At 33.6% G+C, this 16,504-nt stretch overlaps 2 protein-coding genes across 3 annotated transcripts in view; both read left to right on the forward strand.

The window, feature by feature from the left end:
* LOC149784730 (uncharacterized) overlaps positions 1–16,504 on the forward strand; it is a 384,805-nt gene that overhangs the window by 320,396 nt on the left and 47,905 nt on the right. The window lies entirely within an intron of this gene.
* The window catches only part of LOC149784731 (uncharacterized), a 127,463-nt gene that overhangs the window by 105,474 nt on the left and 5,485 nt on the right, over positions 1–16,504 (forward strand). The window contains exons 17-19 of one of the 2 annotated variants that reach the window (XM_089932757.1): positions 1,332–1,411; positions 4,082–4,583; positions 14,802–15,022. In XM_089932757.1, the coding sequence (XP_089788883.1) occupies positions 1,332–1,411; positions 4,082–4,582 (581 nt within the window). In that variant the 3' untranslated portion in view covers position 4,583; positions 14,802–15,022. The remainder of the gene's footprint in view (positions 1–1,331; positions 1,412–4,081; positions 4,584–14,801; positions 15,023–16,504) is intronic. The other variant, XM_089932758.1, reaches the window with a different exon arrangement.

A 16,504-nucleotide genomic window follows, 5' to 3' on the forward strand; every position in this document is an offset into this window, starting at 1 on the left:
TATGTAAAAAAAAACATAAAAAAAGCAACAGAAGGATTAGCCATTCAATTAATTGTATCTGTTCTATTCGCGTCTTCAGAAGTCGGTCAGTTGTAGGTATAGTTCGGTAGCATGATTGACTGTATCACAGCATACAGTACTCAGCCCAGATGTCAGCATAAGCAGATTATGATGTAACAATGCACTCCAAAGATAGGGTTGTCAATACGAACAAAGGATCGTTTGTGTAACAGATTGATTCCAATGCATTGCTTAGTCAAGTTTGTGGCTTCCTTTCATTCTCCCTTTTAATTTATCCAGTCAAAATCCATGTACAAATTAAATAACCAAAAAGTCTGTCGCCAAAAAAATCGCCAGATGGGATATTTTTGTCGCCAGTAAGGAAAAAAAATCGCAATTTGCGACATTGGCGAAGCCCAGGATGATCCCTGATCTAATTACAAGCACAGTAATATAAGCACATTTTTCACTTCACCTTGAAAGTAAATACTTCACATCTGTCAATTTTATAGCCCGTCATTGTCAAGATAAAGTAGAAACATCTGTAAATATGCAAAATAGGTTATGAGTCACATTTGTTTGAAGAATTATCTATGTCAACCATGCTATGATGATCATGACAAAACTCTATTATGTCAGCCATGTTTAGATGATCATCATGAAACTGTATTATGTCAACCATGCTATGATGATCATGACAAAACTGTATTATGTCAACCATGTTTAGATGATCATTATGAAACTGTATTATGTCAACCATGCTATGATGATCATTATGAAACTGTATTATGTCAACCATGCTATGATGATCATTATGAAACTGTATTATGTCAACCATGTTTAGATGATCATCAGGAAACTGTATTATGTCAACCATGTTTAGATGATCATCATGAAACTGTATTATGTCAGCTATATTTAGATGATCATCACCAGACTGTTTCATGTCAATCATGCTTTGATGATCACCATGAAACTATTATGTCAACCATGGTTTGGGGATCATCATGAAACTATGAAACTCATGTTTGCCATGATTTGATGATCACCATAAAACTGTCATGTCACCCATGTGTTGATGATTTCCACAAATTGTTAGCATGTCAACTGTGTGTTGACGATCACAATAAAACTGTATCATGTCAGCCATGATTTGACATCACCATGAAACTGTTTCATACGAAAATGAATTATTGGTGCCTTGAGACTTATCAAACATGGATTGGGTATAGAATGTGCCGTTTGTGTTTCTCTTGTTGCAGGTTTTAATTAATATTCTGTTTCAAATTCAATACATCGCTGAATCTAAGATCATTTTGTTTTCTGTACAGGAGACAACTCCTCAGATGTAATGGGGAGCAATGCAGAAATACAACCTCTCACTCAGGAGAAATCAACACAAATAGTAGAGGTAAATATGTGTAGAACATATCTGGTTTATACAACACACAGTTCACAACCTGCTATAGTCAGTATATGTAGGTTGTCTACATGCAGTTTATAAAATGCAGTCACTGTACAACCAAGTATAGTCAGTAGATTTATTTAGTCCGTATCTAATTCATACAATGTAGACAGTATTCAATCCATTATTGTCAGTAGATGTAAATTGTCCATTTTTAATTCATACAATGCAGACAGTGCACAATACTCTACAGGCAGAAGATGTTAGTGGTAAATATTGGATTCACACAATGTAGACAGTATACCACCCTCTACAGGCCGAAATGTACCATGCCTATATCTGTTTCATACAATACAGAATGTACACCATCTGCTACAGTCGGAAGATATAAGTAGTCAGTAAAAAGTAAAGAATTACATTCTCCAGAACTGCCTTACCAAATTAGACTAAGTAAAATAGTTGAATCCCAGCACAAACGTGTTTCACATTCATACAAAAGAGTCCAATACACCATTTAAATTAAGCCAAAATAACGCAAAGTAGAAAACCATTATGCAACAAGGCTGGTTGTTAAATACCACAATTTGCTATAACATATTTTAACTGGAAATCACCCATGCACTGATGCATTTCGCCCCTTGGTGGGTGTAAGACATGAATAATGAGGTAGTTTTGCAGCAAATCTAAGCTACATTTCAATTTTGCGATGTATCCAAAAATTATAAAAATGAAGTCTGTACTGTTTCTGTGATTCAACATCTAGACATTAAAGAGTAGAGCTGTGCGATTCGGAAAATGCATTTCATCAATTTTCAGAAAAGCAACGACCTAATTTCATGTAATTGAATAGGGACTGTGAGTTTTGATAGTGCTACAAACACTTTCATGTGTTCACTTTTGATTAGGACAACGAACAAAAGCTATGCTAAGACATATTTGTTGGCAGATATCTGAGGAATACATGTACATGTAGTCTTCTCCGTTGCCCATTTTTATCTGCATGAAATCTAACACAAATGTTGGGTCTTCATTACACGTTTCATATGTGGTTATAAACTTACTTAAACATAATGTGTCTATGATTAAGTTATACCAAACTCTAGAGATGAAATAAATATCTTTATAGAGATCACAATAAGTGGAGATAGTGCAGTTGAACTTTCCTATTATTAGCAATACTATAAAGTAAAATATTTGAAAATAACTTTGCCGGTAGCACTTACAACTTCTGACTTCACTATGCCTGGATTGTTTATGTTGAAAGAAAAGAACAGATCAATTAGTTTTCCAATATTTACATTATGATGTTTGTCCCTGCTTGTATCTCATTAGTAAATGCATTTTACCAATTAGTTGGTATCATTTTGGTATTGTATATATTTTTATTAACGTTTGTTGCTATCCAGATAATGCATGTGAAATAGGACAACTTTAGAGTAAAAAAATAATCTCCCTTATGGTCTGCAAAAAGTAACCCCAGTAACCAATATAAAGCACACTGATTCAATGAAAATTCCCAATAAATTATTTCCTGAAATTCACCCACACTTAACATTTCCCCCAAATTGCATAGAGTATCTCTCTCTCTTACATACATGCAAGCAGGCATATACACAAAAGATCATGCCTAGACTCACATATACTATATATTTATATATTCCTCTGGTTACTTTGAGGAATCTGACTTTTCTTTGCATTGTGTAGAAAAATTATTCCATAACATATTGCCTGAACAAGTGAGTAGGATACCCAATTTAACTTCTCAGTTACAGACCTCATTATTGGTATTTGATACAGAATATCATAATTGTAAAGGCATACACAAGGCATATGTGATATTACCATGTTACTTCATTTGTGTGCTAAACAGGTCTATGCCAGGTGAGATGTATCGGGCAAGATTTTGTTATGAATATTCTATACTATATTCAAGATCACCACTTATTCTTGTGAACTGTACTATCACAAATAACTTGCTGAAACGAGTATTTTATATTCAAGTTTCTTCCATCACATCACTGAAAGCATAAATGTATAACATGTAATAACATCTAAATACACAACATGCAAACATCACAAAAGCAAATTCATATTATATCCATTGTGCAGTATACAGTGTAGAAAGGATAAATATATAACATGTAAAAACATGTAAAACGCAAACCCATTTTATATTCTTGATGCAATATGTGGTGCAGAAAGGACAAATACACGAGAAGTATTAATATTTAGAAAGAGCAAATCCATATTGTATCAATAGTGCAGTATGCAGTGTAGAAAAGAAATACAATATAACATGTAAATATCTAAAAAGAAAATCCATTTTCTTTCCATATTTCAGCATGCAGTATAAAATAAAAACTGCAAACTGCAAAGCTGCTTCCATTTTTTAACATTTTCTGTCATTCTCATGTAGTTGAGGGCATATGATTTTCTTCAGAACCAGATTAACATTCTATTTGACCTCAGCACATTATTGGTTTCAATCTATTAACTAATACATACTAGATATAAGATATTTTAAACAGTATAAATCAGAATGGCAAATATATCATTACACTCCCCTAAAATGATTGGTCAGACTCTAAATATTGATTTATCATTATTTCTTTGTTTATAAAAGCATAAGTAAAATTATATTTTGGGGAATGAACATCTGTTATTTTGTCTTCGCAGCCGGGAGATTCGATTGATGTAATATATACAAGGATAACAGATCAGACTACACATGAGGAATGTCCCAAGCCTTTACATAGAAGAACTTTGCGACCAGGAAAGAAATACCATGCCTTTTTCAGTTACTCTAGCTCTGACATAGACTGGGTAAAGAAAACTGTAGAGAGACTAGAAAAAGACCACGGATTTGTTTGCTGTGAATATGATCGAGACAATACTCCAGGAACACCATTATTAAAATTTGCTGATGACAGCATCAGAAATGCTTACAAAACTGTTGTAGTTATGACCAAGGAAGCAATTCAAAGTGGTTTTGTTTTACATGAAATTCAAATGGCAATGAATCTGGGCTTTAATGAAAGTAGAAACTGTGTTGTTCCAGTATTATTGGAGGACTGTGAGGTTCCTGGTTATCTTAGTGTCCTGAACTATGTTGATGCTCGTGATGCCAAACGAAGAAAGGTCTGGTGGCCCAAGCTGGTGATGGAGCTGGAAACTTAAGGTGAGGAGTATTTAATATGTATGCATCATATGCACAGGTGAACATGATGATTTGCCTTCGTTTCTAAATAATACATTTAATTTGAAGAAGATTTAATTCTTTCTTCCAGTTGGTATAACCATTACTTTTTTCAGAGAGCAGTCTGGATTCTGTACATGCCAGGACTAAATATAATTCCAATTGAAAAAAAGAATAAAAAAAACTTACTTGAGATTTAAAAACTTATTTGTTGCTTACAAAAATAATATAACTCTACCATCACATTTTATGATCTCACAAAATATGGTTCACATAACTCAAAAGTTCACCATATAATTTGATTATTTCTTGTAAAGAGTGTTGAATGTTATAGAAAACACTATCAAAAGATTAACTTGCAGCACAAATTGTGGATAGGCTGTATATAATAAAATTATTCCATTTAAAACTATGTGTAAATGGATTGCTCTGCATCAAGAGTCTATGACTGGATAGACAGTTAAACCTGAAACTATGTTCCATTTGAAATTATATATAATTTGATAGTCATGGCCTGCATTATTTATGCATCATATGTCTTGCCTTATGCCCAGGATGTCTGATAGGACAATGTTTGTAAAACATTTTATTATTGTACCAATTACCATCAGATTTAAATTGCATACACACTACAAAAATAACATTTTAGTTTTTGGCAGATCCCCAATCATGGCTGCATTGCTAATTAGAATTGACAGAAAACTGTTACTTACATCCATTTTAATAACATTGTTAGGACTGTATGGGGCATCAAAAACTTTCAACTTTATGCAAACAATGCTCATTGCAATAAAATAGTTAATACTAACATAACTTGGAAACCATAGTAACAGAAAGCTTCTTGAGCACGTTTGGTTGAAAAGATGTATCACGAATCCTTGAATGCGTAGGCTGTACAAAATGAAAATAAAATAGATGATACGAACCAAACTTGGAAACCATAGTACTTTTGCGATATCCTGAATTAAAGGAAAACAAGCCAGTATCAAGCCATCTAGTCTAGCCACCATGCGTTTGATTAGATAAGAATATTGTAATATATCTACATCCTAAAAAGGACAAATTTCAAATTTTTGTTTGGTCTGCTTGTTGAAACTGTTATTGTACTACTAATGATGACGATTATTATTTGGGCAATGTTTTCAGTAAAATGTAACATACATTTTGTTGGACATTCACTACTTAAGTATTATGACTAATTTTGACAAAATAATGCAGTGCCTATTTTGAATCCCTGTGTGTCCTATCCTTGATAAATATGAACAATTTTGATTTAACTTGCGTCCCAACACATTCTGTTTGTAAACAAACGTTCAATAGCAATACTATACCTTCTGGGTTTATGTTACTTATTTTCTCCGAGAATGATAAATCCCCAGTTCATGATAATATACCCTAGAATGATTCTTAATGAGAGGCCCAGAAAAAATAACATGATCCTTGACTGATTCCTTAGTCGTAACCATCATACATAATATCTCCCTTAGACTGATCATGAGACTTCTTATGTCAAAAATGCTCCAAACATTTACCCACAGTTCATTTTGTGAAATGTAGGTTTGGGTCAGTCATTGCCATTTCTGTACTGATTTCATTATTTAAAACTTTGCTCTCTCATTTGTAAGCGTTCTTGAATTTATCTACCAATTGTGAAGGTTTTTTTTAACTTTGAACGAGGTCGGTGCTTCAGTTAATTGTTTTCATATGTTAGTATTTGTGGCAGGGTAATACTTGTCTGCCCATCCCTACTTCCAGGTTGCTTTGTTTTCTTTTATTTGCTTCAAGTGATATAATATGTCTAAGGGTGCGGCTAAGACTTTACATAAAAAGTCTGAATGAATTTCCTCCAGTCATGGTCTACTACCTCTTATCATGTGTCTGAGGAGGAGGAAACCTGGACATTTGATAAGATGTTGAGTGATTTTCTGCCGATGTTTAAAACCTTCTTGGGTTGATAACACTAAACTTCTCAATAATGGAGAAACTTTCTGGAGCCCACTTACATTTACATCATCTGGTCTTTCCGCACTCACTGATGGCTCAGCAGCTAGCTCAAGAATTTTCCCATGGTCTAGTGTAAGCCAAGCAACCATAAGGGGTGGTTGGCCCCTCCTTCTTCATTATGGCTGTTGGTCTCTACCTCCAATCATCAGGTACATTTTCAGGCCTGGCCACTCAAATTTATCTTTCTCCCTCCACCCAGCTCACCCAGAATCATATGCATCCTATGTGGAGTTATCTGCTTAGAACTCACTCTCTGTATCTTTTTTGACCATCTGCTGGAATATATAAAATAGAATCATCTCAGGTGGTTTGCTGTACATTCTGGATGATGGGGCTTTCACATCGGCAGAGAGGTAATTTGGGAAAAGTCCAAGTTCCCGCTGGACTAAAGCAAGTACTGATTGAGTAATAAAATTTAAATGCCAGGGATGCTTTATGGTATTAGAAGGACAATCATTAAAAGACCTATGGCCATGACTTCTGGCACATCGTACTATTCACAATGTATTGCCATCCAGGGACCACATTACAAATTGTTCATGCCAGACATCAAGCAGACTCACTATCAGGCTTTATTCAAAGCTTGACCCTAACTATCTTTTGATAAATGAGGTGGGAATAGAGGCCATGAGAAAAAGTCTTTAGGTTCATCACACTTTCCTATTTGTACTCTTTCTTGCAGTGTCTTACTCTTCCCAAAGTCACAAAGGTTGCTTGTCTGGCTTTCTTTTCAATAGCTTATTCGGGTATGACGGACGATGTACAAATCTGTTCTTCTTTAAGGGAGAGTTCACTCCCAGGAACATCCTCCTCTGTCACTGACACCATTTAGTCTCACAAGTCCATATTTGGTTGAGATCACAGAAGACATTATCACCCTCTTATGAAAGGGAGCAGTTCAAAGGTTGGAAAATTACTAAACCCAGGCTTTATACTTTCGGAATCTTACAAAGGAGGAACGTTTGTCATATAATCTTACAACCGTAATAAATATCTGCAGGATGAATGCTTCAAAATGGTGACGGTGGCCTTGGTCAGGAATACTATAAATTTCCAGGATGTCAACGTTCACTTACTAATAAACCTGCTTCACAGGTATTTTTTCAGTTTTGTCTTTGTCAAGGTGTATTTCAAATCTGCGCTCTCTCATTTGGTATCACCTCTGCACCATATAGCCTTTATTGGGGTATTGGGGGTACTGGTAATAGCTGGGCACTTAAAATTACACTGTATCTTTTAATGCCCAAACTTTACACTATTGGTGTCTTTTAATGCCCAAATCTTTACATGCATAGTTACATTGTAAAATCAATGCACACTGAGCTGCTTAAAATAACACGATAACTACATTGTGTCTTGTGATGCCCAAATTTGACATGAAAATATGCATTGCACAATCAATGCAATCTCCCCAGCTTAAACTGATACGATGATTATAGTGTATTTGCACGAATAGTTACTTTGTAAATTTGATGCATACTGAGCAGTTTAACATAATAGACTGATTACATTTTATAATGTAATGCCCAAACTTCACAAAAATAATTACATTACAAAAACAAAGCAAACTGAGCAGTGTAAAATATCATTATCGCAACACAAGCATGTTTAAAATTTCAAAAACGTGATTGTGATGATATGAACTCTATTCGGTCTCAATACATATGTTATACCTAAAAAAATCACTCACCAAAATAAGCTTTAACTATTTAAATTTTAAAAAACTGATCCAGATTGTATTTTGTGACACTTAGAGACTAGGGACATTTCAATAAGCATTTCATGTAATTCCTATAGGACACTCAGGTATATTTAGATATGACTAGTAGCATACATTGTACATCAATCTTTAAACACTTTCGTTGTTATGATTTGTGATTCCTTAAACACAAATCTTGAAACATTTTCTTTTTTGTGATTTAGGATTGCTTTACCCCTTGGCTATGTATGGAACTGTATCCTTATGTATTTGTTATTTCACATGCCTGATTGATCTTCCCTAACTTTCCATTAACGATGCCAATTCATTTCAAAATATGGCTGTCACTACTATCAGTTGATGATTTTGTTTTAAAGGCTATTTCTTCTGATACACTTTTCATAGACTTAATCCTAGCCAAATAAATGTCATCCTGCCTCGCTAGCGTTATTTTTTTTTTAAAAAAGATTTTGCCAGAAATGACAACTTCACTACTTCTCGGTAACTGCTTAATACAATTTGGACAAATGTTTGTGAAAAGTATTCTCTTCTATTTTGCAAACATGTTGCTGAACTAGCATTTAATACGTCCATTGTAATAATCAATGGAAAATCATTTCATACCTTTAGCTTGTAGTATGGCTTAGTACATTGCCTGTACATATTTTAACTTAAGCAATATAATATTCACTAATTTCATAACACATTTCTGAAGAGTTTGAGAATTTATTGAAATAGATATTGCTGACATTTGATATTTTTCTTTAGTACCATGTAAAGTACAAAGCATGCAACAGTAGGGGTATTCAATAGATGAGGAGTTGCAAAGCTGTTTTGTTTTAAATTTAGTTAAAGAAATGTAACATTACTCACTTAGGGACACACATGAGTATGGCATACTTGCTTTTCATATACTTAAAAGGACTAGTATTGGTCTTTGAGAATGGTGCATTTGGTTTTCATAAGGCACTCTTCTTATTGCAAGTTGTTGTTTCACATGAATGTATGTAGTATAATTGTGTAGTTAGCTATTTTGTATGCAGTCAAGCTGAAATCAATTCAAGAAATTATGCCTGATTTGATAAAATGACATTGTCATACTTGTGTAGAAGTTAATTATTGTCACTGTATCGATGTATGTGGCACAATCAGGGTCAGTATGACCATGTGAATTCATGATAGGGCCATCCGATTCGGTTAAAACTTGGAATGCATACTTATATATTGTATGGTATATAGTATATGGTATAGTCCTATGCTTGTCTGGTGATTCATTCAAGGTGAGTGTTGATATCAGCGTTTTATTTGCACAGTATATAAATAAAGTTCAGCTGCAATATTTAATGATTGAGAGAGAAGAATTTTGACTCTCATTGATAATACATAGCTGTAATATTTAGATAAGATTAAATATGAAACTTCTTATAAGGCAGCAAATTACGATTCATTCACTTACATTCATTCGGCTCATAGGTATGGTTACTGATGAGAAGTTTCAATAAAAGACAAGCAAAGAGCGATTTTGCACATTGTATGAATTTGCGGCTCACCTCATTTGGATATATAGAGTGCATGACCATTCCAGTCTCAAGTTGTAAACCGTCTAAGAAGGAAGTATATGTGTCATTTTGTTATTAATTACATGAACTATGCACAAATCAAACAAATATAAGGCTGGACACATGTCCCTGAAATGTTAAATAGCACAATCAGGGTGAAAGGATAAAAACTAAATATCAACTTCACCACAGTATCGAACCAAAAGAAGACTAAGCTACATATGATTGCATAAAAACCCTGATAAATACTGAATTACGTAGACCATTCCCTGAATGAACTTTGTGTCACTCATACAATGTCCAGACCAATATCTCGTCATCTGGATCAATGCAGAAAAAGTATAGGACAACATGCAATATAAATGACCGTTCTGATTAAAGATCTCAAATAACTGTTTGAATAGGCCCTAATCATGTAAGTTATTTCCATTAAAATAGGAAAATAGTCAGGAAGAATTTCCTTCGGTACCCCAAGTTTAAAAATTATTTCATTTACACACGTTAACAATTCCTACCTGTATTTCATCAAACCATATTGCCTAGTTGTTACAATATGTCAACAGGTGATTGTTTGTGTCTTCTACTTAATGTATGCATGACGATTTATGTCCCATTATTGCTATGAGTTAGTTTTTGCAGATTGTGTCATGGTGGCATTGCTCCAACTACGATTAGTTTATGAAAACTCTCTTAAGATATGTGTCCCTATTTCACCTGAATATATGATTATTTCACCAAAAGACTCTTTTAATGATAATGAAATATATCCTAAATGAAAATGGTGCCCAGTTTACATACAATACTTATACCACAGTAATCATTCTATCTTGAATTCCTGGATTATTTTGCCCATTAGAGCATCAGTCGCTTTGATCAACTCATGTTCTATTTTATTGTGAGTTGCAATGAGGTCTCATTAGATTATAAAATTTGGCTTTGTGAAAGACTTTAAAACTATTCGTTAGTTCATATATTCATAATGCAAAATGAGGTTACTGTATGGTTTTATTCCATCTTGTGTCTGTATTATCTGTCAAAAGTTATTGTAAATTTCTTCTTAATAAAGCCACATGTCATTGACCATTTTTATTCCAAATGTTTTTAAAGCCAGATATCATCAACCATTTATTCAATCCAAACTTGTTTAAAGCTACATGTCGTGGACCATTTTTTAACCAAGTGTGTTTACAGCCATATGTTCTGGACCATTTTAATACCAGCTTTCTTAAAGCCACACATTCTGGATCATTTGTAATCCAAATTTTGTTAAACTCACATGTCTTTGACCATTTTTAATCCAAATTTGGCACAGGGGATTCTGTCGCTTTCGTCGCTACAAATTGAATACATGATTACAATCCATCATCATGTAATACTATCATTAGTCTAAATAACAGAAACCTAAAACAACTATTCTCTTAAACTGTTCAATAAATTTCATTTTTTTAAACTTATCCATACGTGAAAACCTTTAAAGTCTGTATATAATGTAGATCAACTATTAAAGCCTGTATATAATGTAGATCTACTATTAAAGGCTGTATATAATGTAGATCAACTATTAAAGGCTGTATATAATGTAGATCAATTATTAAAGGCTGTATATAGTGTAGATCTATATTAAAGGCTGTATATAATGTAGATCAGCTATTAAAGGCTGTATCTAATGTAGATCTACTATTAAAGGCTGTATATAATGTAGATCAACTTTTAAAGTAGGTATATAATGTAGATCAACTATTAAAGGCTGTATATAATGTAGATCAATTATTAAAGGCTGTATATTGTGTAGATCTATATTAAAGGCTGTATATAATGTAGATCAACTATTAAAGGCTGTATATAGTGTAGATCAACTATTAAAGGCTGTATATAATGTAGATCAACTATTAACGCCTTTATATAATGTAGATATACTATTAAAGTCTGTATATAATGTAGATCAACTATTAAAGGCTGTATATAATGTAGATCAACTATTAAATAAACTACTTTTGCACGCGTTTACGTGGCATGAGGTAGTTGCCTACTGCCGAGCTCTGTATCATGAAAGTCACGTATGATATACTAATGTGGGTGGTATTATAGAAAGGTAGACTGATGTAGCTCTACAGTGATACCAAATAATCTGGAAATTCTAGTTGAACTACAAAATACAGAGGGAAAAACCTAATTTATTTTTACCCGATTTTTTTCCACCCAATATTCATCTGTGGTCAGAATCTGATTTTGTGTCCAGATTTTAAACTTTTTGGCCTCAGATGTAAGGCAGACCAGACTGAACTGCACACAGACATATGAACTTTTGCAAAAAGTTGGATAAGATGGGCATTTGGATAAAGAGTGATCTCGATACAGAAATGATAGGTCAATTAAGCACAAAAAAAAAGAACTTGAACTTTTACCCATCTGCTCGTGCATGAGCGAAATAGCCAATGAAAAATGATGTTTCTAACACAACTAGGCATTAGGTTAATGGGAAATCACTTGTAATCACTTGGAATTGATGTAATCAGAAATAAACCGCAAATGTGTTTCCTACTCGCATTTCAGGCGAAAACAACAAAAACCTCCAGGGGTTAATGAGCTAACATATTTCATAGAAACTCCTGAGACTGAAATTTAAGTTATTATTTGTGAGGGTGTTGTTTTCTCCAAAACGAAAATCATCATTTGAGAAAATATCTTAATTTAGTCCAAAGTGAAAATCATCGTTTGTGAAGATATTATTTATTTATCCAAAATGAAAATCATAATTTTTGTAGGTATTTTATTTTCTCCCAAAGTTCTATTTGCATGGCAGACAGAGAACACAAATGTACCACAACACAAATTAATAGGAACTTTTATGAAAGCAATAGCGTATTTGACATGGCAAAGATAGAACTTAGACATACTACAAAATAAATAAATTGTGAGCGTTTTTTTTTATAGTTCCTGGAGATTACATGCTGATACATTTCAGTGGTTTTAGAGTATTTATTTTGCCATAGATTTGCAGTTGGTAATATATTTTATTAGTTGACAAAGCATTTTCAGGTGATTGTTTGGGGTTTTATGTTATTATTAAGGCAGTTGTATATTAGATACCATTTTCTGATATTTGTCTCCATTCCATGACATGTTAGCTTCAGTGTTGCAACTCTGATTAGGAGGAATGCATGTTTGAAATGGCCGTAGGTGATCATATTCCACAGAAGCCATGTTTTTCTCACATGTGAGTATGGGGTATCAAATAAAATTAATAAAACATTGCTTCACACAATACATGGGATGAAGTTGACAGGAAATATGCTTTGAACAAGAAGTGCGTGTTTAAGTTCAAAAGATACATATTTTGATGTTTGTCATGATTTGTCCCATCTATTTTCAGTCATAAAAGAAAAGATTGTTTTGGTTTTTGCTGGTCTTGCTTAATAAGCTGCAAATACTTAGGTCTTGACGATTCTAGGGATCACTGGGAATTGTTGCGCATTGCAGCCGTGATTTGGTAACGACATGTCACCGTGGTTAAGCCCAGCCATTTCCAAATTGAAAAGCCTTCGTTCGTGCTAGATGTACCATCCTTTTGTCCTGGAAATTCGTGGAACACATGTATCAACAAGTAGAAGAATTTATATTTCTCTATTAGCACAAAATTGCTTCATCTGTCCTTAATTATCAAAAACGTTTGTTTAGATAGTCCAATGATAATTGTGTAGGCTTTTATTTGTGATGAACCACCTACGCTCCCTACCTTTCATGGCCTCAAGATATCAAGTGTTTATATGTTACAAAAAGTTTGTATATTAATCTCATTATTAATATTTGTAATGCTAATGTCATTTACTTCTAATTAATCTCCTAGCGCCTTACAGAGATTCCATGTTCACCATTGGGGCAGTGATGAGAATATTATGTTCACTATATTGAAGTGGATGGCTATATCAACATATGGTTTCAAGTTATTGACTGCTTATGATACCAAATTAGTCATAAATGAAAACTAGTGCCAGTAGTATATCAAACATGGCAGCTATTTTGGTTGTATTGAAAATCCTGCTGTCACCACTTCCAGACAATCAATGATCATATTGACTTGAAGGTTTATACAATGACTTTGTATGATCTCTAGTTAGTTTGACATGTAAATGTTGCCAGTTAACATCCATCATGTCCAGTGCAGCTGCTAATTTTAACATATTGATATCACGGAAGAAAAGTGGAGGTTGTTTCAACACTGATGTGTTAAAAAGAAAGAGACTGTCGTATTTTAAATTTCTGGAAGTTTTGGCCAGTAGCGTGTTAGTCACTCAAGGGGATCTTGTTGTTTGAAATATATTCCATTCATTTAGTTTTAAATTGTTCTCCTAGGATCAGAACACACCTTGAAATGAAAATGATTCCACAGATTTTGAGAACATATACTACTAATTAATGTTTCTAAAATAAATAGACCTTGTCATATAATTAGTAATATTCAAATGCAGTAATGGTAGGGAAATATACATTTCAAATGTATTCATGTGGCAGTGTAACACTGATGTGCAATAATGTATAGTTCAGACAGGTAAAGTGCAGTATTGCAAATTTCAGAGTATGTTTCAGAGTGGTAAAATTCATATGCAATAATGTAAAATTCAGTTGTAGTAAAATTTACAATTAAAGTATAGTATTGTACAATTTAACAATGGAAAATGTAAAATTTAAATGCTCTGTTGGAAAACTAAAACCTGGATACACAAAATTCAAAGGGAGTAAAGTAAAACTGGAATGCAGTATTGCAAAATAAAATGTGTTAATGTAAATTTAAAATCCACAAATGTAAAATTCAAATGTGAAATTTAAATTTAGTAATATAAACTTTGAACGTGATAGTGTGTAACTGAAAATTCTGTTATTTTTTTTTTGTTTACCTCTCTCCACAACAACACGCCTCACACCATCACCAACAAACAGGACAACAGCAGCTGATGTCATAGAAGCAGCAACATCCAGTTCCACAGCAGATGATGTCATGCAAGCCCCAGCATCTGGTTCCGTGCCCCAACATCTGGTTCCATGCCATCCAGAACTTGTGGTCCCATGTCAGCCCAACACCCAGCGTCTCAAAAACAGATGCCCCGCAAGCCCCAAGATTTAATGATGGTGACAGGTTCATGCATATTGCATTCTTGTTGGTAAATGTTGAATCCTGGTTCATTTGATATCGCCTGCTGCATCATATAGTCACTAACACCATCACTCTTAACCATATATCTAACTGGTATTAAGTGCTTGATCTTTGTCCATAACTGAGAGTGGAGGTTTTGCCCACCTGACTAATTTGTTGCGTTTTTCATGTTTGTAACTTACAAATGTGTTGTTTACTGATATTTGGGTTAAAGTCAAACCTTTTATACAAACTTGGAACGTTCTTAAAGCAAACGTCTGACCAACAGCCTGGTTATTTTATTGTCTTAGATTTTTACATAAGATTTTGGCCAGCAAACGTATTCATTTATCCATTAATTTCAGTCCGTGGAATTATTTACTATTGTGTTTAGACATCACTTGAGAGGAATAATTTATGTATCTTATCTGTTGGAATTATCATTCGCTTATTGATATGTTGGTACATCGGCACAAACAATATTACAACTCATTTGGAACAATCTATACTTTTTAACTTTTAATAAACCTTTCAGGATCATTTGGGATATAATTCACGATACTGTAATTTTCTCTTACATTTTCACATTTCAGAACTACATCACTAGTTGGCTTTACTGGTTTCTTATCTTTGTCTATTACTTCTTTTGAGACCATAAAATCAGAACAACAGGTACCTTGACAACAACCGGATAGTTATTGCCAATTTTACGAAGAGGCAAATACTCAATAAAATAAATCCCAAATGCACTAATATAAAATTAAAATGTAGTATAAATGGTACAGGATTTATTTTAAACTACTGGAATAATTAAAACAATGAAAGCAGTGCTTAGTATTTCAAACTTACCTTGAGGTAACATTTGTGTGAATCCAGATATATAGACTGACGTATCCTGTGCCATTATTAAATGAACTGATAAAAAATGAAGGTCAGTGCTTGTCTCCACTCTGTCAGCTTTATATCATTTCAGACTATTGGCTTGTATATTCTAGTTCTACGAAATTGATCAAACTTGGATATATGGGGTTATGCCATCTAGATCTCAGAAGAGAGTTTCGATACCAAGTGAGATCTATGTACTGTAATGAGGTATACATGCATGTGATTGGTTCATCGTTCTATCACCCTGGAATAAATATTTTAAACCCGACTTTGATCAAGTATAGAAGATAAACTTAGAATCAGATTCCCACATAAGCATTATAGGAGCAAGACCTACACATGCTATTGTGGTGTTTTTTGCATTTGGCTGGCCAAGCTTCTCATCATCAATATATACAGAAAGCTTTATATGGATGAGGTCTACCTATGTTTAACTTGATAAATTCATAATGCATCCGATGGGTCAAACTTCATAGCAGTTTACATTTCAACCACACTGTAATCGTTGTAATTTGGCTAATGGTATCACACTGTTGGATGAGTTTCGTTATGAGCACTGTGTTAGGATTTTTATCAGAGTATGCTTATGTCATCAAGAATTTCATTCAATATTATTATCAGTGAA

The sequence above is a fragment of the Sinohyriopsis cumingii genome, chromosome 14 (genome assembly GCF_028554795.1).
Source record: "Sinohyriopsis cumingii isolate HCF-2022 chromosome 14, ASM2855479v2, whole genome shotgun sequence".
Lineage (NCBI taxonomy): Eukaryota > Metazoa > Mollusca > Bivalvia > Unionida > Unionidae > Sinohyriopsis > Sinohyriopsis cumingii.